Source organism: Emys orbicularis, chromosome 2 (assembly GCF_028017835.1).
Source record: "Emys orbicularis isolate rEmyOrb1 chromosome 2, rEmyOrb1.hap1, whole genome shotgun sequence".
Classification (NCBI taxonomy): Eukaryota; Metazoa; Chordata; order Testudines; family Emydidae; genus Emys; species Emys orbicularis.
This window is the reverse complement of record NC_088684.1, coordinates 27,606,720-27,631,404: the sequence shown is the minus strand read 5'-3', so window position 1 is coordinate 27,631,404 and position 24,685 is coordinate 27,606,720. Positions and strand designations below refer to the sequence as shown.

At 39.0% G+C, this 24,685-nt stretch overlaps 1 protein-coding gene across 3 annotated transcripts in view; it reads right to left on the bottom strand.

Moving 5' to 3' along the window:
- Window positions 1-24,685, bottom strand: part of TRPS1 (transcriptional repressor GATA binding 1) — a 208,245-nt gene that overhangs the window by 157,582 nt on the left and 25,978 nt on the right. For all 3 annotated transcript variants that reach the window (XM_065399704.1, XM_065399705.1, XM_065399703.1), the window contains exon 4: window positions 19,347-19,950. In XM_065399704.1, coding sequence (XP_065255776.1) covers window positions 19,347-19,950 — 604 coding nt within the window. The remainder of the gene's footprint in view (window positions 1-19,346; window positions 19,951-24,685) is intronic.

The following is a 24,685-nucleotide window of genomic DNA, read 5'->3' as shown; positions in this document are numbered from 1 at the left end:
TTCCAATTAAATGTTCTGTGAGGTTTCTCAAAGGGCACCTAAAATCCCTATGTTCTCCTTTCTTCAGCTGGGAAAATGTCATAAACATATCTGAGAAGGCATGGACTAGTCTTTTATACGCACCCTACATTCACTCCGTCCTTTTTTCGTTTGACACTAACTGTATACGACTTAATCATCTAAGTTTTTTTTTTTTCCTCCAGGTATGTCTAACAAATCACAGAATTTACATGGTAGGGAGATAAAAGGCTGAGCAAGTTTCTCAAGGCTCATGCATAAAGCCCATAACAAAGCACAGATATAGACAAAGAGATCAACCATGTGTTGAAAATAAACTGTTTCAATAAATTCTATCATCCTGAGGGACAAGGGGAATAGCATGCAGATGATGTTTAATGAGTGAGAATGACACTGTCATTTCCCTAGTCCAGTGTTACAAGCATGTTGTTTATACAGTTCCAACCTCATTACCATATGCTGTTCACACTATCTTGACCTAACATGACTGGTTTCAAAACCATTTGTTCATGTCAGAAGTGCAATCATGCCTGAGTAAGCCAAAGCTGTCATTCTAAAATAGTGGATCTAATATAAGAAAATACATGTGTATTAAACATATACAATTTCAGTAATTAGTAATAATAATTTCCACTTCTATTGTACCTCATATCCAAGGCTCTCAAAACACTTTATTAATATTAATTATCTCCAGGCCCCTGGTAATAAAATGAGCAAATTAAGGCAAAGAGGGGTTATGTCAATTGCCCCAAATCATCCAGCTTAGTCAAAGTAGTCAGTAGTCCTGGCTCCCTCCTGCTCTAACCACTAGACAACATTCTCATTCCTATGCAACTTAATTATTTTTATAATAAACAGGTAATCAGTTTGGATAACCTATAGCCATTTCCTATTCACTCTCATGCTGCAATCAAATGGATAAACAAACTACAATGTAAGGAAAACAACAGGCTGAAAAGTCCACATAACGGTTAATGTATACACACAGAAACATACCTGGGCAAATAGACAGATCATCACAAATTCCTACATTGTATAAGCCATAGTACAAATTTCAAAGCATTGTAAATGTGGGATTGTCAGATGATTGAAGAACGTTTTGTAGTGTGATGTGCTCTGTAAGTGGCTTCTGCAGCACTATCTTAAAAAAAATGCCAGTGCATAACGTTAAACAATCAATATACACATACATATTTCACATATTTCACATTATGCTCAGCAAATATTCAGATCCAACGATCTAAAAATGCAGGGTCCCACTGTCTTCAGTCTTCAGTGACATGGCAAAAATTACTGCAAACACCACCAAGTGCACTAAGGAATAACTAGTGTCAGAAATATCACAATACACAACAGTAGGGGATTAGTTATATTAACAGATAAAGGCATCACTCACACATCTCATAACTCTTTATTTTATAACACAGAACACAGGAACTTCTTTGAGACATTCCTTCTGTATGCAGTACATGGGACAAACTGTGCTTTTCTATATTGCTTATCCTCAAACACAAACAGCATTTTGTTCCCTAATATTCCAAACATCCTAACCTTTGGCAAATCAATAGCCCAATTGCTATAGAACCAGAAAAAAAAAACATTGTGATTGTCTTAATACATTAAAATCCCACAATTTAATCATTATTTTTATAGGAAAATAGCTCATGATATATTTATTGTATAAATTTTGTTTTATCTGTTCCAAAAGGACTAGTGAAATCAGTGGCAAATAAGGTGCTATTCACCATGAGTAAGGGCAATAGAATCAGGGCCCAGGTGAGTATTAGTAAGTAGTCAAATATTTTGAGAACTGATGCAGAATATATTATATTACCTAAAGTTTATTAGAATATATATTTGAGTATTTATTATTCGTTGCACTTATATCTCGTATTTCATCTGCAGAAATCCAAATGTTTATAAATAACAATTAATTATGACACAATCTAAATACTACAGACAAACACCATCAATTTAACACACTGGTTAGATAGATAAGTATTATTACCCCATTTCACAGATGGGGAAACTGATGAGGAGAGAGGTGAAGACATGAAATTTCAAGCATGTCTGTTATTTTTGGGCACAAAACCAGAGACAATTAGAGCCTGATTTGCAGAAGTAAGGAGCACCCACAACTTCAGGAAGCAGTTCCTCCTCTATGTAAACTATCTTAGCTCCACTAGAGTCAATGGAGCTAAAATAATTTACACCAGCTGAGGAACAATCCCCAAGTGAAGCCAAAAGCATTTATAGGTGCTTAGCAGCTTTGAAGATCAGGCCCTATTTGTTTCCAGCTGTGCAGCATTATAAAACAGACAGGTAAGGTTCAAAAATGAAGGCTCTCACAATTAGCAGCAACTTGCAAAATTGTAAACTGACTGGAAGTGACTTTCCCAAGATCAGAAAGGGAATTAGTGGCACTTCTGGGACTAGAACCCAGAAATCAGAATTCCCCAGTCAGCTCTAAAAAATAAGAGCTGTCTTTGTATTGAGAATGAATTCCTGTCCCCTGCCTCTATCTTATCTGTTAAAAAGGAAACATGTTCTTGCAGCCCTTTTAAAAAATAGTTTCTGTTAACAATTATTAAGGCCTTTCTGATTTCTGGCACTCATACATTTGAACAACAGAAAGTTTTTGCAATTACTGCCATTTTGTAAAAGAAGCTGTAATTATCAAATATTTTAAGAGTTAAAGAGCATTATTTTCCAAATACTTTATGGCTATTAATAGTCATCACTGAATTACTATCGGTATTTTTGTAAACCAAAAGCTCATAATTATCAGATTGAAAACAGACTTTGATCAAATTAACACAACCCCTTAATGCAGTACAATCAATAATAATGGCAGTACAAACAACTAGTAAAGGCATCCTACCACATTTCAGACAGAAAAGTATTTTTGTCATTTTAAATTAGAATCTCACTTTCCTCTATCAGCAGATGGCAAGCAAAGTGCTATTTGAATCCATATGGCTATATCCGATAGACAGTGTATTACAAAGTTTGAAATTCGATTAAAGTATTTTGATATTGGCCAGACTGTAGAGGAAAGTATGATAACTTTGTCCACTAACCAAAAGTTGGTCTTTCCATAATGAATACTTCCACCAGTCTATAGTCTGGGCTACCCATTCAGAGTCATTCAATCACAAATGGAACTTTTGGGACAGATCCAACCCAAGGGCATTTCCTGCCAACCTATCAATTTGGAGCTTTATTAAACATTCTGTTCACTTGTGTTTCTGATCTGCTCTAACACTTCTCCTTACTCCTGGCAAAAGTTTGTTAAATGGTACTGACTGAGGAAATCAGTACCTACACTTTGGGTAAGAAAATTCCCATGTCACGTACAGACTACATGCATGATAATAGGAATTAATGAAGACAGACTTCAATGAGGGTTTACCAAGTTTTGATTAATCTCTCCCTCTCAGGAGACTCCCATTTCTGTCTTAGTTATATATCCATTGAGCAAATGGTTGCTAAGTAAAGTGGGTTGAAAAACCTGAACAACTTCAGGGAGTTGTCAAAAAATGTCTTGTCAAAAACTCAAAATCAAGAAAATTTCAACCAGCTCTGCTACTGAGACATGAGTTCCACAGATGAATGATGACAAAAATATATAAAAAGAAGAGAGGTGTAAATAAGGAAGAAGAGGGAGAAAACCCAACCACAATGAATAATTAAGAGAATCCCAAGACGAATCCCAAGAATCCCAGTAAACCAAAAGAAATGGTTTCTTTGCAACTTTTACAGGAAGTCAGAGAGGGCAGCAGATTTCTACATTACTGATGTAAGCAGTACACAGAGGGAATTTGGAGACAGCACACATTCACAGGCAAAGAATGGAACTGGACATATTTGCTGAGCTCTTTCTGTAACTCTCAAAGCACTGGGCATCTCTCCTGAACTCACTCCAGATGGGTGGATGGATATACTTGTGAGAGAGTTAATTTTCTAATGCTTTCAAAATCCAAATTCCCTATCAAGGAGCTATGAAATAGTAATAGATAAAACATTTTTCAACCTTGTGTGTTTAAAAGTGCTCTCTCTGTATAGCCGCGAGATGTCTTAGGAAGCAGAGCCTGAATACTCTTGTGGTTCATCCATCCTAACTAGAGTAGCAGGAACAGCGCTTTCAAGTACCTGTAACAATGACTAAGCCTTCATACTGAGATTCCTATTCACAAATTTAAATTCTGTATTTGAGAAAACAATCTGGTCTATACCAATGCTGGCCACAAGGGCCAGGAAGTCTAATGCAATACCTACTGCAGGAACTTGAGACATCCAGAAGCAAAAAGTCCAAGATCTGTACTGACTGAATCTGGGTCTCATGTCAGATAGTGTAATTTAGTCATTTACTGGACCGTCAAACCAGAATAGGCCAGGCTGAAGGATCAAGATTAACAAACACCAATTATCTCTTCTATCTTGGAAACGGAGTTTCTAAATCAAATCTGAGCTGACAGTTGTTATGGATATCCATTGCAAGGACCTCTACCCTTCAACAGTTTAGTTAGCTATTAGAAGGCAAGGGCAAATTGATTAAGTGAAGATTAAGTTTACCGTCCTTTAGGCATAAAAGGAACTATTTAAAACCAACCCAGATTTAAGACTTCTGCTAAACAGAAAGTAATTTTCAGTAATGGAAAAATCAGTACACTCAGAACATACTCTTTGCTTTTAAAATGATTAACATTGGTCCTATAAAACATCTTGCTAAATAACTGCAGAAGTTCCTGTGATCAGTGGAAAAGCTTTTTCATTTTTTTTAATTAAAAAAATTCTACTGACTTTTCTTATTTTGGTTCTTATTTTAAAACCAGTAAACAGACTAGTAAAAAACACAAAAAATACATGTGTAAGTGCCAAGTTGTTTACAAGAACCAGAAGCCTTGAAGCCTGAAAGACTTTAATCAAGATTTCCATTAACTCCTTCCCCCCACCGACCCAGTATCCCAGGGTTTATAAGAATTTAAACAAAATGAAAATCTTTATGCTTATTTGTCCAGTGCAGTAATATATAAAATAATGTTAGTAATTCACTACCAGGTGACATACTACAAACAATGCACACACACACAGATTGTCTCTCTTCATTATCAGCCACAGAGTGAAATGCCAAAATGACCCTCACAGTTTACTGTGTTAATTGAATTCAGAAGAATCATAGAATCATAAAAGATTAGGGTTGGAAGAGACCTCAGGAGGTCATCTAGTCCAACCCCCTGCTCAAAGCAGGACCAACACCAACTAAATCATCCTAGCCAGGGCTTTGTCAAGCCGGGCCTTAAAAGCCTCTAAGGATGGAGATTCCACCACCTCCCTAGGTAACCCTAGTGCTTTCCTTAAAAAAAAAAAAAAAAAGATTGACTGAACCTAGTTTCACAATACAAGCTTTTCAATACTTCTAATTCAAAGTCAATTTGGGGTTATGAGAGTATCCATCTTCAAGTATCAAAGAAACACATAGTGTATACCAGAGGGTATATTTCTCCCCTTACAATTTAAGGGCCTAACACCAGGAACATTAAAGGCAGTTAATGTACATGCATGCATCAGGAAAAGAAACCCATTAATATTTAGAGATTTTATTCTCCAAATGTCTTATAAAGGATATAATAGTGGTATATTAAATCTCTCTTTGATTTGAATGTTTTTACCTTGTACTATCTGCCTTACAGCCTTTTAGTCATGTACAGACTAGAGTGGTGAGAACTTTGAAGTGCCCAAGTTCCAGTGAAGTTTTTAAGCTTTTCTATTAAGTCTGAAGAGGTTTGTGTGTGATTTACAGTAATTTCAGAACAAGCTCAAAGATTTATCCCACCACAAAGAGATTCAATTTCTTCAAAAAAGCATGCGATATTCAATTGAACAAGGTCTCCGTTTTGGGGGGATTTTTTAAAATACTTTGGCATTGTGACTACATTATACTTAAAATACACTGCACATGAACAATGATGTGCCTAATTTGGGGGGAAAATATATATAAAAGATGCAAGATATTTTTGTGTGGATGAGTTTTATTCCTCTGCAACCAGTAAATACAGTTCAAATGATTCACAGATTTAATTTTTATAATCATAGTGAAACAGCTGTGATCAGACTCTATTTGTGGCATCAGAAGAAATTTGCACCCCACCTACTAAAATTAGTTGTAAGCATCCAAAGTTCTCATTTGAACATCTGATTGAACAAAACAGGCAGGCATCGTTCCATGCCAAAAAAAGGAGGAATTAGACCTAAAATATGCCTTTTTCTCACCAGAAATTGTAGGCTCCCAGAATAACATGTGAATTAAAACCCGTTTCCAGCTTGTTTGCATCTCTCCTTGTCCCCATTCATAACAAAATCCTTGACAACTGCTCTGATTATTTCTTTTATTAGTATTTATTATTATTTAAGCACAAATTTCAGATCATAAACTTCTTCAAAGAAGAAACAGCATGTGGTACAATCCATGTTAAAATGTACTGGGTGGAATTTTACTCCTAGCAAGTGCTGAAGGCAACTGACATGATTAAAGACTACAGAATAACCAATTGTTAAAGACTTCTTCCCATATGTGAAAATAGGTAGTTTGCACCTCAGGAGTGCACAGGCCGAAATGAGGTCAAAAGTCAAATGAGAAATATGAACCCCCTGCTCCATGTGTATGATCTCTCTGTTCTGGATGAGGAAGAGGAGAGACATTTACAAAGCGAGTATAAAATTTAGACCTGCAACCTAAACTTTTTTTCCCCTTAACTTGTACTCCAGAAATTAAGGTATGATCCAACTTCCATTGAAGTCAACAGCAACGTTTTCATTCACTTCAGTGGGAGATAGATCGGGTCCTTCATGCACAATGTGACATCACAGCATTTGTTAATTCTGAAAACAGAAGCAGAGTGACATGCTTACTCACATTGAATAGCCCTTCGCTGACCTCAGTGAGACCACTCATAGAGTAAGGTGCTATTCCATATAAGTGAAGGTTTCAGAATCTTACCCCATAGTGTTTCCAATCTTGCATGAAACATTCTCCTCATATTTTTTTTTCAAATATGTAATTCTTTTAGCATGTATATAACAGCCTATATATTTGTGGTAAGTAAAACAGGCCAGAATTCATGTTATTCTATTTACAATGTGTGCTGTGGAATTAAAGCTAATAAATAGAATTTGCACCATAAAAAATTAGGGCTGGTCAAAATTTTTCCATAAAAACTATTTGGATGGAATTATTTTTTAAAGAAGTTCTCTCAAAAAGCATCTCAAGAAAAAAATTCAAATTTTCAATGAAAAAATGAATGCTCAAAATCTGAAAAACGGTTGGGTTTTGCTTAAAAACAGAGATTGATTTTTGGGATATGTTGCCACAGTTCCCCATGGGAGCTGTAATTCAGTTGCCTCATCTCTCCATTATACTCCAGTGCTGGGCTCCCCAGATGGGCTTCATCTCCCATGATGCACTGCCCCACATTAACATCTGGGGGGGGGGAACTGTATGCATCATGGGAGATGTAGTCAAACCAAGGAGCCCAGCCTATAGAAGAATGGGAGCATGAGGCATTTGAACTACAATTTCTCATGAGGCACAGCAGTGGCATTCCCTAATCACAATATTTCAGTTTGGGGAAGACATATTTCAGTTTTCAATTTTTCACTGAAATTTTCTGCAGGGAAAAAAGAAGCCCGACATGTCTAATCAAAATATTAGCTTTCAAATTCCATGTAATTTCTTTCGGGGCCGGGGGGGCTCTGTGAAAGGAGGGTGGTCTTATCTAGTTAACGTACTTATATGGCCCATTTTACAGTAGTATCTGTGTACCTCACAATTATTAGTGTATTTACATTCACAACACCCATGTGAGGTAGGGAAGTGCTATTATCCTCATTTCATAGATAGGAAACTGAGTTAGAGAGACTAAAGGACTTGGTCAAGATCTCACAGGGAGTCTGCATCAGAACAAGAAACCGAATCCCAGGTCTCCCAAGTCCCAAGCTAATACTCGGATTACTGGCCTATCCTTCCTTTCCATGAGAAAAGGGCACTAGCATGAACTGGCCAATCACACAGGGTGCAACTGCTACACTCCACAGTGGGCCTGCATCCTCTGCATGACAGAGAGCGCTATCCCTTCCCCTAGACCAGAGGTGGGCAAACTACGGCCCACAGGCCACATCCGGCCCGTGGGACCATCCTGCTCGGTCCCTGAGCTCCTAGCCCTGGAGGCTAGCCCCCGACCCCTCCCCCGCTGTCCTCCCTCTCCCACAGCCTCAGCTCACTGTGCTGCGGGCGCAATGCTCTGGGCAGCAGGGCTGCGAGCTCCTGGGGTAGCGCAGCTGCAGAGCCTGGCCTGATCCGGTGCTCTGTGCTGCACGGTGCGTGGCTGGCTCCAGCCGGGCGGCACGGCTGTAGCGTCGCCAGCCACCGGTGGTCCAGGCAGCGCGGTAAAGGGGCAGAGAGCGGGGGAGGAGGGTTGGATAGAAGGCAGGGGAGTTTGGCGGGTGGTCAGGGGCCAGGGGTGTAGATAGGGGTGGGGCGGTCAGAGGGCGGGGAACAGGGGGGTTGAATGGGTGTGGGGATTCCGGGGACGGTCAGGGAGAAGGGGTGGTTACATGGGGAAGGAGTCCGGGGGGGGCGGCAGTCAGGAATGAGAGGAGGGATTGGATGGGGCAACAGGGGGCAATCAGGGGTGGGGGCTCCGGGGGCGGTCAGGGGACAGGGAGAAGGGGGGGTGGATGGAGCAGAGGTCCGGGGGGGCAGTCAGGAAGGAGAGGGGTTGGTTGGATGGGGTGGGGGGGGGCAGTGGTGGGGGGCAGTTAGGGCCAGAGCGTCTGGGGGTGGTCAGGGAGAAGAGGTGATTGGATGGGGCAGGGGTCCCGGGGGGGCAGTCAGGAAGGAAGAGGGGGGATGGATGGGGTGGTGGGGGGCAGTTAGGGGCAGGGGGTCTGGGGGTGGTCAGGGAGAGCAGGAGGAGTGGAGGGGGCAGGGGTCCCGGGCAGGGGCCGTCAGGGGGCGAGAAGTGTGGGGGGGGTCGGATAGGGGCTGGGGGCCGGGCCATGCCTGGCTGTTTGGGGAGGCACAGCCTCTGCTAACCAGCCCTCCATACAATTTCTGAAACCCAATGCGGCCCTCAGGCCAAAAAGTTGGTCCGCCCCTGCTCTAGACAGAATGCCTCCTGCTACTTCCCTTTGGGCAGTATTGCTCTGCACCAAAGCAGTATCATTAATTTTAAAATATACACCATACTGAATAGGCTTGTTTGCACGGGGACAATGCAGAGATGCACAACCTCAGCAAGAGCTACAGGGAAGTTCAGTCACCAGGCCACACTTCTAACTCTAGCATCCCCTGCAGTGGACTTGTGTGACCATGGTCTCCATCACACCGCCCCCTTTGGAAACCAGCTGCTGTGCAGGACGCAAAGAAAAGGCTCTTTGTTCCCTCTACAGTACTGCACACTCATCCAGTAGCCAGGCACAATCTTGCTCTGTGGTTTTACTTCAACTTTAAATAAATGATGTCATATCTCAAATATAATATACTACATATACATACAAACATCACTTTTTTTTTTAATTATAGAGGTAGGACATTGAAACATATACTGGCAATCCATGTGACATTTTAAAATACTCAGAATACTTCTCAAAGGAACAAGTAGCAAAACATCAAAAGAACTATTCAATCGTTATATGCATGTATTTTAGAAAGAGAATTCAGTACAAGACATAAATGAAATATATCAGATGAGAAGCTCTCCACTATATCAACCTTGCTACAATAGAGATCTTAAAATAAGGATTATTAGACCATATTAAAAGTAGCTACATGCATATATCTATTTTGATCAGTTCTTAGGTAACAAGGGAAGTTCCTCAGCACCTGCTATGTGTATATCTATATATTTTATATAGATATACTTACATCTCTTCTGTTTCTGCACATATCTGTGCACACACCAAAACTATTTCCCATAGTGGGCATTTTTTAACTGGAAACAACCTCTGGATAAAATAGCTATGAGAAATCAACAGAACATGAGTGTGCACTGTTTATTTACAAATCTGTTTTTAAATCTTTACTATTTTGAAATTCATTCAGATATGTACAGCGTCTGGATTCCTTCAAATTAATTAAAATTATGGCTATGCATTCCTAGTCCAATAGATTAAGCACTTATTTGCAGCCTATCACAATATTCCTCCTCTAAAATTTATATTTAGTCTTTCTTTTAATTAGTAAAAGTTCATGTACAAAGGATATCTGAAATTCAACACAAAGAACAACTGCACTTCCATATGTTAGATCGGGGTAGGCAACCTGTGGCAAGCGTGCCGAAGGTGGCACGCAAGCTGATTTTCAGTGGCACTCACACTGCTGGGTCCTGGCCACCGGTCCGGGGGGCTCTGCATTTTAATTTAATTTTAAATGAAGCTTCTTAAACATTTTAAAAACCTTATTTACTTTACATACAACAATCGTTTAGTTATATATTATAGACTTATAGAAAGAGACCTTCTAAAAATGTTAAAATGTATTACTGGCAGAGTGATTAATTAGAGTGATTAAATGAAGACTCGGCACACCACTTCTGAAAGGTTGCCGACCCCTGTGTTAGATGTATCTTCATGCCACTTTTCACTGTTCAACGCCATTCTACTTCAGGCAAAAACAAAATTATGTATAATCCTTGCCTGCATTCATCTATGAAATTTAATTTTCCATTGAAAAAAATCTACAAAATTAGCAATAAATTCTGCCCTAGGACATGAGTGTGCTCTTCCTATTGAATTCAATTTGGCAGAATTTGGTCCTTAGTTTGTATGTAAAATACAAACTTTCATTTCACTGGAAATATATAATCTAATGCTAAACACCGATGCACCTAAAAATAAATTATTATAATGTGCTTATTTTACTTCTCAAAACTTTTGATAAGTTTAATATTTGATAAAATTAGTCTGAATAGTGCAAACTTCTTACTTCCAAATTTAAAGAGCCCTTGCCATTGAAAAATCTAAGAATTATATAGTTTACATATAACACTCAGTTTTGTTTATGTGTGCAGTGCTCACAGCTGTATTTGTTTGGTACTGTCACGGTATTTTATTTAAAACAATAATTAGGCTATAGTTATAACTGATACTATAAGAGAGTAGCACAAGTTAAAAGTTAAAACGTAGTAAACCATTTGAAGCCTGGATAAAAGATGTTGCTTTGATTTTAGGTCTGTTCCTGAAACCCTACTTACTGTGAATAATCTTTACTCAGGTGATTAGTCCTACTGAAATGAATGGTACTATTCTCAGAAGTAAGTATTGCAGGATTGGGCCCTTTGTCAATCAATAAATTAAAATTGACAGCTAAAAAGAGAACAGAGGCAGATCACCAGCTGGTGAAAATTGTCAATGTTCCACTGAAGTTAATGGAGCTATAAGAATTATACCAGCCGATGACCTGCTCCCCAGGACTCAAATGAACTTAATAGCAACACATGTTACAAAAGATGTTGATCTGATCAGAAAACATAGCACTAAGTAATCAGAGTCATGTAAGCAAAGTTATTATTCATCATATTTTCTTCCTAATATTCTACACACGTATTTTATAAAATTACATAATTACCATAAAATCACATTCACTTCAAAATCCATATTATATTAATGACAATTCTTTCTCACAAGTTTAAATAATGAGACCATGATTCAACCAGTATTACTTTAGAAACCAGTATGCATAATATTTTGCTTCTTCTTACTGAAGAAATTCTGTTGATCAGCTAACTATCAAACCACTGAGAATAAGAGCAGTTCTGGTATCTGACTAATGATGGGAATATAAAGGTTCAATTAATGATACGTGATTCTTAATTTCAATCTATATCAGCCATTTGTTTCATTATAGAATGTAGGGTGGCTTTTGTCTTCGTTATTGACTCAACAAGCCAAATGATGCAGCTCATCTTAAATCGAGAATCTGGTTTTCTCTGCTAGAATTATTTTGCTATTGATCCTAGCAACTTCTGTATACACTGTTGCTTACTAAAAGGCCAGGAGGCTTGTAACTTAATGCTTATTGCTCTTTGTTCTGCAGACTGATTCACCTTTTCCTCAGCGTTTTTGATGCAAACATCCACCCACTGTATTATTACTGTGCCACACCCAAATAATGATTTTACTGTCTAATACATTTTTACTCATTCCCTGCCCCCAGTGACAGAAATGTACGCAACTCTGGGTGGGTATATATCCAAAAGGTGGGGCCCTCTTTCCATGTGACAACCCGTCCCCAGTCGACTATGCTTAAATTCAATTCTCATGAACCAGAAACATCTATTTAACTGGGCAGGTTAACATTTTTTTGAAGTTATATTCTAGTCCTATTTGATCACTGTGTCATGATGAGTAATGCAAAACATTCAATTTTCTTGTGGGTTTGTTCCAGTAGTTACTAAAAGGAGCCAAACACATGTTTGTTTCTAAGCTATTTCAAACCTTTATAAAGTTAGTTTAACTTCACTTGTAGTCCATCCACCAACAAGGGAATTTTACCATTCTCCGGGTTTGTGCAGGAAATCAAGGTTTCAAAACTGTTTCTAAGTCCTATCTTTACTCTGACACTTTGCTTGTCAGATGATAATTTAAATTTTCCAGGTTCTATTTTATACTTAAAAATTAACTAACCCCTCACCACCTCAAACTCTGAATTGTAGAAACAGGTGCTTTTAACAAAACTGAAAGAGCTTAGCAGTTCTTTGACCTAACATAGCAATGTGCATTAGTAAGACATAGTGCCTGCTGAGTTTCCCTGAGTTAATTAGAGGACCCGTATGGCAATGAATGGCCTTGACTATAAATACTTCCTGAAAGATCCCTTACGGAGTCAGAGGAAATGGGAAAAAAATGAGATGCAGCTAAAGAGAAACTGTTTCAGTTGTTTCTTCTTTAGAGGGCTACTTTTTAAGGAAGTGGGGGACAAGGATACAGTGTCCAAGAAATCTACCAACTAAAGCAAAAAAGGAACAATTATACTCTTCCTAAGTTTAATTCTACAAATCAGCATAAAAATACTCCTGCTTAAAAAAAGGTATTCATTGCATTGTATTCCCCAGTGATTATGTACATCTGTTAATGCTACCAAGACTTTTAAGAACACATTTTGTATATTCTCACATGCAGGGTTTGCTCCTCCTGTTAAAGTCAGCAGCAAATCTACTGACTTCAGTGCAAGCAGGATTCACTTATGAGATTTGCTATCCTTCTAGAGCCAACAATCTGATGTTTATACACAGGGGGAATATTTTCAAAAGCACACAGGGGAGTGAGGAATTTCCAGTGAGTTACAGAGGTTGTTGGGCACATAACCCTTTGAAAGGCTCTCTCACAGTTAAACAGGGATCAATAATTCAAAATACAGTATAAACTATCCAATGATTCACTATAAGGAAAATTATGTATGATATTTACTACATAGTTACTTTTAAGTAACTAAGTGAAAATTGCATCTTTTTTTTTCTTTCAAACTTTGAAAACAAATCAACCTGCTCTTTGGCCTGTTAAGAAAAAGGTGAAGGGGTGGAATCATGATTGGCCCAGCAGAAATTCAAAATTAAAAAAATTAACCAGCTCTAGATAGTTATATACAGAACAGAATATGGAACATTTGAAGTGTAAATATCACAGGCTGAACAATAACCAACTATTCTTGAGGTAAATTGAATCAGTCTTGAAATACAACGCTTTCTTGTAGCATGTGTTGCTGAGTGCCCTCCGTTCCATGGAAAAGTTGAGAGTGTTCAGCCCCCCAAGGGTTAGGCCTCAAAAGAAAACATCTATAGCAAATTTTAACATATTTTAGTCAAGACTTAAATATTGCTGGCCAAGATCTCCATTTATTACAATCTGCTCCATTGACCCTCTCTCATATTACAGGTTTCAGCATGGTAACCATGTTAGTCTGTATCAGCAAAAAGCAACGAAGAGTCCTTGTGGCACCTTAGAGGCTAACAAATTTATTTGGGCATAAGCTTTCGTGGGCTAAAACCCACTTCATCAGATGCATGGAGTGGGGGAAAAAACAGTAGGCAACTCCCATCTTTTCATGTACTGTGTATATATACACCTGCGTACTGTTTTTTTTCCCACTCCATGCATCTGATGAAGTGGGTTTTAGCCCACGAAAGCTTATGCCCAAATAAATTTGTTAGTCTCTAAGGTGCCACAAGTACTCCTCATTTTTTCTCATATTACATATGTTTTATATGAAATTACTGCAAATAGGCCATAATATGTATGACACTTTCAGAAATGGACGACATTAGAAGACATCAGGGTCTGTGATCTTATGCATGCATATGAAAATGTTGCAGTAACATTTGCACATCCCCTTGTGCACAGATAGCATTGTATGCTAAATAGGTCTGTGTGTGTAAATTAACAGGATCACGTTGCACCTCTGTGTGTCTACACTGTGGAAAACTTGGTACTGCAGCATCAAAACATAATAAAAGAGGACACTTCATTTAAAATCAGTTTAGGAAAGAGTTCCTACTGTCCAGAATCAGAGTTGTCAAAGCACTAAACAATGCTGCTTGGCTCATCTGCTGCTGGCTGCCAATGTTCGCTCCCCCGCGAAAGGAACATTTTTGCATCTCAATAGACTCATCCAGTGTCAACAAATCTTTAAACTATAAATCAGTTACTCTAAGGAAGAGAGGGTTAACATCTACATTGTTCCATGAAGAGGGATTTTTTTTTTTTTGTATTCCCATTTACAAAACATACAGATAGCCTGTAAATACAGTTACTGGAAACATTTTAATAAGAAAAATAAAATTAAAGCTACTCAGAGAAGCGTAACAAACAGAGCCGGCTCCAGACACCAACATTCCAAGCAGGTGCTTGGGGCGGCAATCTGCAAGGGGTGGCAGTCCATGTGGTTTTGCCCCCAAGCAGCGCGCCAAATTCCCGCCACGGAGGGCAGGGGCAGTCCGTGTGCCGTTAGGGCGGCAAGCGCGTTTCCACGGCGGCGGCAATTTGGTGGCAGCGTCAATGTTCAGCTGCCCGCGGTGGCAGTTCGGTGGCTTCTGTCTTCCGGCTGAAGACAGAAGCTGCTGCCGAATTGCCGCCGCCGCGGAAACGCGCGTGCCGCCCTAACGGCACACGGACTGTCCCCGCCGCCCGCGGCGGCAATTCGGTGCACTGCTTGGGGCGGCAAAAACAGTAGAGCCGGCCCTGGTAACAAGTCCCTGAGAAAGATTCACTCACACATGAACAGCCTGAAAACTCTCTCTAATTGTCTGGGGGGGCAGGAGGTGTGCCCACTATCCACATGTGTTTGCACGTGCATTGTACGAACTGTCATCATTACAATATCTCAGTCTCCTGAAAGGATGCAATGAAATCCTACACAACCTTCTCCCCTGAAGAATCCACTAAATGACACATTGTGGGGGGCAGGTGGCCATCACAGGTAGAATGAGAGCAGCAAAGCAGCATATAGGCAGGTTACAAAACATGAAGGCTTACAAATGTATTGTACTTATGAGACAATTTTGTTGACAAAATTATAATATATAAAATTTTCCACCTTTTTTCAATCGATTTTTATTATTTCTGACATTGTAACCACATGTCAACCATCAGAGATATACTATAAAACAAACACCTAGAAAACTTGCTTGTGATATTATCCTCTTATTTATTTTTCTGCTGTGGGATAAATTCTGTACCCCTTGCATTAGCTGATTCTACAACAAATTCTATTTATGCACAGTGTTATCTATAAGCATTCCCTCATCAGCTGTGATTAAAAAACTATGGGACTGTGTTTCCAAAGAGTATACTGAATATACAATATACAGCTTGCAACACAACTTGCATTATGTAAATGTCTTTCCAGAAATAATAATTGCTATGTATATTCCATATGCATTTATATACACTTTTAAAACAATTAAATAAGCCAAATTCCTTGACCACTTAAACGTCATGCAACACCACTCAAAACAGAATAGGGAGGGAGTGAGCAATGGGAGTCACAAGGACAAAATTCTGATACTGGTTCTGCCACTGATTTGCCATGTGATCCGGGGCTGGTCTCTAAGCTTCTCAGCGACTCAATTACCTCATCTGTAAGCAGTGTGACTAGCACTGCCAACCCAGTGTCAAAAGTGAAGTCCAAAGATGAAAAGTGAAAACTATCCTTATAACTGTTAAAATCATTTCAAAGCTTTCTTAGTAAATGGGAACCACTGGGGGGAACACAAAAACAGACACATGCGATTTTCCCCCTTTGCTCACGTTACATATTCAGTGCTTCCGACTTGGTCTCCCCAGATTAAAACTGTTCCGTTCATGTCCGTTTTTCAAAAACATGAAATGACAGTCTCTGTCATCTAAACAGAATAATAGAAGTAGTGTAAATTTTGCCTTTTTGTCAACAAGTGGCCCTAGCACGCACAACTTTGAATTCAAACGACTGATATAACTTTAGAGACTTGTACCAGCTAGAAGCACTGGTTGGGGCATGCCAGCTTTTAGTACCTAAATCATTGCTTCACGTTACAGACTTACATGTTCTTTTTCCTAAGAGGATAATCAAGTAAGATACGTTCAAACAATAAAGAGCATTCTTTTTTTTTAATTCACTGGGTACAATCAGTGTTGACTAGAAAAACCTTAGATGTTTGGAAATGAAGAGGAGGCAGTAGAATTAATTTAAAGAACTCTTCTGCTTGGATCAATTGACATTCTAATCCTTCAGATTGTCAGAGGCAAAGATGCCTTTGGGTGAAATTCTAGCCCCGCAGAAGTCAAAGTTTTGTTTTTGACTTTAACAGAGCCAGGGTTTCACTGCACAATTCTGCACTCGGGGAACTGAATCAGGAATTTTGGGGGTTCTTTTCGCACTGACCTGATTCAGCTCTCAATCTGCATTAGCACTAAACCCTCACGTTCCATTCGCCCCAAGAACTCCCAAAATGAAGGCTAAAGTCTCACTATCTCCTTCTTCCCTCAATAGTTATGAAACATAGGTATGTCTTATGATGTGTATGAACTCGGTCCAGCATGTTCCAGGAGTCCACTGACATAGTGTCAGAGTAAAAAGATGACTGTCTTAGGCTAGCTGACATAAGCCCCCTCTCCAGTCTTCACAGAAGAAAAATGGAAACATGAAAATAAAAAGAAATGGGGGTTCAGGGAAAGACATGTTCAATTAGGTTCTGCGTCCAGTGGAGTTCAACTAGCATTAACTGTATTTCAAGGTAATTCTTCCCTGTAAGATGCCAACATAGTTTCCCTAATCAGTGCAGACTAAGCCTAACCTTTTACCACAATCATTTTACAAACTATGTAAAGCAGAAATTGGGATGTAGGATAAAATTTTAAAAAGCGGATACCTAAACCTAACAACTGAATCCATATTTATGCACCTAAATAAGCAGACTGCATGTTCAGAGGACAATGATTTTAGAAGTCAATGGGAACTGCAGGAATTCAGCACCTCTGAAAAGCAATCCATTCAAACCCAAAATATGGGTTTGAAAACCTCATCACATTAGCACCTTTAAATATATATTTATATTTGAATTTCTTGTTGAGCCAACCATAAAAATTGGCCAGCATAATCTTTCCTCCTCTGCCTTCTCCAGTGGTAAAAAAATCAGGTAAATCGAAGAACTAAAGTGGTATTATTTTTAGGTTTCAGGCGCAGCCAGAGGAGTATAAGGGGTCTTCACAGCGCTAATGCAGCATGTTACCAGATTCCTTTGCATGTTTTTTTTTTAAAATAGACAATGAGGTTTAGCCTGTGCAAAAACAAATACAATTTAGTCTCAACTGGCTAGCCTCCCAGGGTAACAGTGGTCCCTGTGGAGATAGCCAACAAAAGGTCTATGCATGGCTAAGTCCCACTAAATAGAGCTTAAGTGGGATATAAGTGGTTCCTTCTGTCAGGGTAAATTTCACCTCTAATCAGGATTTTTAAAAAAAAATACTGATAAACAGAGGAGAGAAGAAACTCGTGTACTATATATGAAGCTCCCATACACAACTGTCCCCAACCCAGATCTTCACACAGAAACCCTTCCATGTCACTATTCAAATAATTAAGCTGAGAGATGATGTCAGTGACATTTCACGGCTTTATACAATATATAATGCTTTGGTTCCATTCAGATGCATGAAGCTTTTACATTATAAATAAATTATTGAGAATTAGCACAATTGTCAAGTTTTAGACTCTACTGACTTAAACAGCTCAAAAGATTTTATATATATATATATATATATATAATAGAAGACTGCTGAAAAATACATTTGCCTTCTCTTTACCCTTCTGACATATTGACATTCATATTGTACTGGATTTTGATTCTAAATGTCCTTAAAGAGAGAATAAAGAAAAGCAGCTAATCATTATTTCCATTCTCAATACCAGCTGAGTTTCAAAATCACCTTTGTATGTAAACTGAAAGCAACTGCAGCAACTTTCTAGGAGTTCAGATGGGAAATGGAACCTAGTGAAAACCCAGTGCTGACTCAGAGAGAAAGACAGTTATTTCCCCGGGCCACTAACCTCCTCCTCAGAATTAGTGAGTTATCTGAAACTCAAACTTCCTTCACAGGGCAAAGTACATACAGTAAAAGAGTGAGGGGAAGCCCTTTGTATGCACAGGTGCGATTTGTTCAGAGAGAGAACTAGTTCAGTTTTGTTTTGAGGATAGGATGAGAATGTACAGTAAGATACAGAATTTCTCTCTCTTTTGACATTTCCTCAGTTCCTTTTTTTCTTCTTCTTCTTCGACAAGCCAATCAGACAAATGTCAAAGTTAACATGTACTTTACATGTACATGTACTTTACTCTCCCTCCCCAATTACATTTCTTTATTAATATTTGACTCATATTTCACATTTTAGCTGTTTAATACTATGATAGCTCGCTTCAGTATGCGCTGTCACCCCATCTCAAAATTTAAGAGGTGATTAGATGTGTTAATATAACAGATGTGCAGCCTTCTGGGGTTCTAAACCTTTCTTCGCCAAATGTATCAGATTCTTGCATAATCAGCAGGAATGATTAACCAAAATTCAGTCAGAGCTAATAGCAAAGACAAACGATTGCTTCCTACTGCATCTGGTACATGTTTTATACAAACGCTTGTGAACTATTACCTGCCAATGTAGCTCTAAAAGTTTGAATCTTTTAGACTGATTTTAATAAAGTGCCCTTGAAAATAAAGTACCATTCCAAAACTAAAGAAATGAGTAGTTGAAAGTAAACACGATATGCATGCATTCAGTGTAACAAAGGAAAGCTTCCTACCCGTAACAGGGACTGGGATTCGTCCTTTGATTTGTTATCGCCTGATCCAGGATATTGATGAGTGAGTGGTCCAGATTTCTCTCCGCCTCCTGCTGGCACCCCCTGCAGGAATCCCTTGGTCTCAACAGCCAAGCCATAAATAGGCCGTGCAAGGTGGGCAGCTTCTACGTTTGGACTATCCCTTAACGGCTTTGGCTGCTCTTGGCCAACAGACACTGGGGTCAGGAGGCCTAAGCTTGTTTGTGTGTATGATGGACTTCCCCTCAAAATGTCTGTTCCTCTCCAGGTCACACTGCGAAGATCATCATTGGAGCTGTCAGTCCAACCTTTCTCCTTGAGCACTTCCTTATCTTCTAGCTTTTCCCTCTTCACTATGCTGTCAGAAATGGGCTCCCCCATTTTGGGGTCTGGATTGATCAGACTGTAGACCTTTAGGTCAATTTTGGGCTCTTCCTTGATAGCAGACATACCATGACTGTCTTCCCCATTGGCTGTACTGATGTCCATCTCTTGACAATGCACAGTGTTGAAGTGCTCTAGTAGTGACTGAGTGTCAACAGCTGTAAAGCTGCACTGACGGCATTTGTAGCAGTTATGTACTCTCCTGAAAGAAAATGAAGATAATTTTAATATCAGAATCCACTCACCATCCCCTTTCTTGTACCTGCATTTTTCTTACAAAATATATGAGGAGGTCTGGAATGGAATACTTCCAAATCCAGAACTTGAAGTGAAATTATCTGGCACATGTAACTCTAAATAAAGAATGTGGGTTTATTTTTGTTGTATGTTGGGTAACACAAAAATAAATCTAGTTGCTAAAAACTGGTTTGTTGCTTTTGTTATCAATGATCCTCTAACCGTTCATTCATACTCAGTCCTGTCTTTCTGAACTCTACATAATTTCACTGCAGATTTTGTATGATTTTTCTTTTTGATTTGAATCAATACACTTTTCACCTCCTATTTATTCCACTGTGACATTTTCCAACAGAAAATGAAACACAAGGGGACATACTTCTTTCTGACACCTAATTAAAAGCCACTTTGTATAATATAGTGCTGTATTAAAGAATTCCTGTTTAATTGTTTTAAAAAATTCCTTCGCCTATCATCAATTTTACATCCATTTAGTCAATACAGAGGACTTTGGAGGAGAGCTCTAGTTAACTTACAGCTAAAGATACTTCAAGGGATAAGAGTTGTTGAAACAAGAAACAATTCTTATTTGTTCTCTATGGAAATTCTAAAAACTGTTTTGAAATGAGACTGCTCTTAAGGAAACACAAGACAGCTGATTGTGTCCTTATATATTGAATTTTGCTGTCAAATGCAGAGGCACTTTCGTAACGTATGAGAGGCTTTCAAGTAGGGAAGCAGAGAATATATGTGAATTCCATTACAGTCTGCTAAAAGGTGTGGAATATGTTGGAATAATAATGCACATCCCTGTTTTCATTATAAGTCTATGCAAAGTACTATATTAGTAAATCATGTAAAGCATACATTACTATATTGGAACAACATGTTACCAGTTTACTGTATATCCCACAGTAACAGAATACTTTCTCTGAGCTAACTATGAAACATTTATTAATTATTATTATTTATACTACAATAGCGGCCAGAGTCCCCAGTGAATATTGATGTCCCATTGAGCTAGGCACTGTACCAATGCAGGGTAAAAGACAGTCCCTGCTCTTCATCAAAATGTATATAAATCTGTAATTCCTTCTCCCTACAGATACATTCATACATACACACCCTATGCACTTAGAGTCACAGTACTGACTCTAGTCAAGTTAGAAAAAATGAGCCCTTGACTATCCACACTGGACAAAGCTTGTATGGGAAATCTGTTACTGCCATGACAACTTCAATTGTTGAAAATTAATTCTTTCAAGGCCAAATCCTGGTCCCAATGAAGTTAGTGGCAAAACTCCCATTAACTTGAATAAGAGCAGCATTTGGCGTTTAGTTCATCTGTATAGCTGGAATAGTACAGAAAATAACCCTTTTTAAGTCTGATCGTGTAGGAGAAATAAATGACTAAACTTAAAAATTAATCTTTTATTGACAAAATAAACCATATGCTATTTAAAGTATCTGATTTTCATGAAATTTTGCATGCATGCATGCAGATATGAGTATGTATTCAAGTATCAATATCTGTAGTGCTTGTGTAATATTTTCTCTGAGTCTTTTTCAGTATTATTATTTTCAGTTTAGATAACTAGATGGGCTCCTTCAGGCTCCAAAAAATTCAGTGAATTATTCTGTATATAGTCTAGTGGCAAAGGAGTCTTGTTGTGGGCCAGAAAACAGTGGGTTAAAATCCTGTTCTGGCTGTATTGTCTCATTCTAAACTAGCTTTTTATTGAAATCAGCCCATCTCTCAGTGTGATACTAACTTAATTCTTTTCTGAACCAAGCTTAATTCTGTTTCTGAACCAAAAAGAGAAAGTGCTATCTGATCAAAACCATTTAACAGATACGAAAAAGCCAATTTAGGGGGGAAAAGGCTAGTCATATAAAGGTGGAATATCTTCAGAGAAGGCCAAATTCGACAAGGGTTAGTTATCTAAAAAGCCAAGTTAAACAAGACACCATTTGGGACTAATGGCCCAACCCCAATTTACTCCCTGCCTGAACGTTTATCAATCCTTTGGGAGGCAATTTAGCACTAAGTGTCTTTTGTTTAACTTGGCCATTTGAAAGGCTAACCCCCTTTTCTAACTTGGCTCCTTTCTACAGATATCACACCTTCAGGCAGCTGATCTTTTTCTGTCTAACTTGGCTTTATTAGGTGTATGCTAAATATTTTTGATCCAGATTGTATATACCACCATTATGATACTAGTGAAACAAATAAATGTACAGTATAGCAGCAGCCAGCCAGGGATTTTAACTATATATTTATAACTAAGGCACGGACGGGCCTGCTTAAATGCACTTTTATTACTCTGAAAGCTTGTAGATTTTTAATTCTTTAGAAAGGGATTATTTTTTCCACCCACAGAAGGTTACATGAGGATTTCTTAATTTGCCTGTGTAACTTTTTATACAAATGCCACCCAATGGGAAAAATTAGGGCCTTTTCGGACAAGTAGAATAAAAAGATAGGCTCTTTTAGAACATACCCTTTTCTAATCTACATAAAAAAACACCTCTGATCCCAACTGGATAGCTCAATACCTAAGACTTGTACAATATTAGTAGATACACTGGACAAGCCAGGATTTGGTCACAGATCTTAAACTATACCCACCAACCTAAAAGTGAGCAAGTGTTGAAAACTGCATACATGTGAATAATTTAATCATTACGGATCAGAGTACAAATTTGGCCCAACACAAAAAAGCTACATGAGCACATCTGATTTTTCTTCCTATCCTGGCACCAATCCAGGAAGCAACTTGAAGGGCTGACTTGTTCGTTTGTTTTTAAATCAGAACTGAAATCTACCATTGATTCATAATGGGACAAATTCCATGGAAGTTTGTGAAGTGAGGCCCCAAAAAGCTAATCAAGAAAGTTTAAAAGAAAAGCAGTTTGCATAGTACGCTATATAATACAAGTATCAGAGGGGTAGCCGTGTTAGTCTGAATCTGTAAAAAGCAACAGAGGGTCCTGTGGCACCTTTAAGACTAACAGAAGTATTGGGAGCATAAGCTTTCGTGGGTAACAACCTCACTTCTTGCATCTAAAGGTGCCACAGGACCCTCTGTTGCTTTATATAATACATTGATTTAGTGTTTCAAAAGTTATCATTACTAACTAGATGGTGGTTGTACCATCTCAGGCTGTGATCTTATGAGATAAGATACAGCACATGATGTCAGGGTTGATCAGTATTAGGATGAGAGACTTCCAAAGAAAACTGAGAGATGGAGGAAAATGGTGTTGGTGAAAAAGCAAATACCACTCTTCCTTCTATGGTCTTGTTCCTGAACCATTCAACTCAATGCAGTTTTTCCACCGAGTTGAATGAGAGACAAATCAAGCCCTAGGCCAGTACTCATCTTATCATGGCATTAGGAAGGCACTGAAGCCATTTTAAAAATTTATTATGATATAAATCTAAAGTCCTGAACACTTGTGGGCATTAAAATATTCCATGACACTTTTCACAGGAACAGGAGTCAAATATTCTGACCAAGATCCTATCTGAGTTGTTACATGCTGCAACCAAGTATTTTACTATTATTTATTTGTATTGCAGTAGCATCCTAAGGTCACTGGCATGAGGAGCACTACAAAGACAGTGACAAGTGACTGTGCTGCAGAGCTTGCAGTATAAAAAGCCACAAAAAAACCCACACCTGAAGGGTAGGGAAAAATGGTACCACACACAGGAAAGGTGCTCAGGTGATGGCAGGCAAATGTCATGTTACTACCATGGTTTCTGTATGTTTCACATTTTATTTATTTCTTGTTAACACATTATCCCTTTTATTTATATTACAAAAAGCTGGGTTTAAGAGGGGTTTTGTATGTTTGTTTTTAGGTGTGGGGGTTATACTTGGAGTTGAAGGGGAGGGAGGAAGAGACTTTTTGAGTAAAAGGGGGAGTGAGTAAAGGAAGAAGGGAAACTGAGGGAGGGAAGTAGGAGGATGTGAAGGCCGGAGAGAGAGGCTGAGTGGGATGAAGGAGAAGCAGCAACCGCTGAAAGCAAAGCAAACAACAAAAAATATATATCCACAGTCCAAGTTCCAGAGCTGAGTGAATTAAGGTATCAGAAGGGTGGGAGGGCGCCTCCCAGCTGCTGCTGCTGTTTCCCAGGTGAAAGGCAGGGCCAACACCAGGTCCCTCTAGGTCTGGTAAAAGAGCTGGATGGCCCTGTTTTACCCGCACCCCCCCACACACACACTTCAGCGGCAGCAGATGATGGCTGCTTTGTGGAAGAAACCCCCAAATCTAGGGATTGCCATAAGACCCTCCTCTTGGCTGCTACTGCCCATGTGAAGCAGGAGAGGCAGTCTCTTGTCCCAGTACCCCAGACATATCCCTCTGGATCCACTGGGATATAAGGGCCTGAAAAGTCCCTGTGCCCTCAGCCACAGCCTGTGCTGTCTGCTTTATGCACTATTCTTCATTTCTTCTCCCAAAGCACTGTGTAGTGTTATACTGCATGGTTAGACAGTTGATGAATTTGACCTCAAGGGCAGCTGCATTTCAGTAATGCATGAAGTGACTCTTCGTACTTACTTCAGGTCTAATATTTAAAGTCAGATGTACAGCTGCATGTGCAATTGTGTACCCAGTCTGTATGGGCAACTGCCATAAACTGCACGCACCGATCAGGTTTTTCCATGGAAAAACAACCACTTATGACTCTC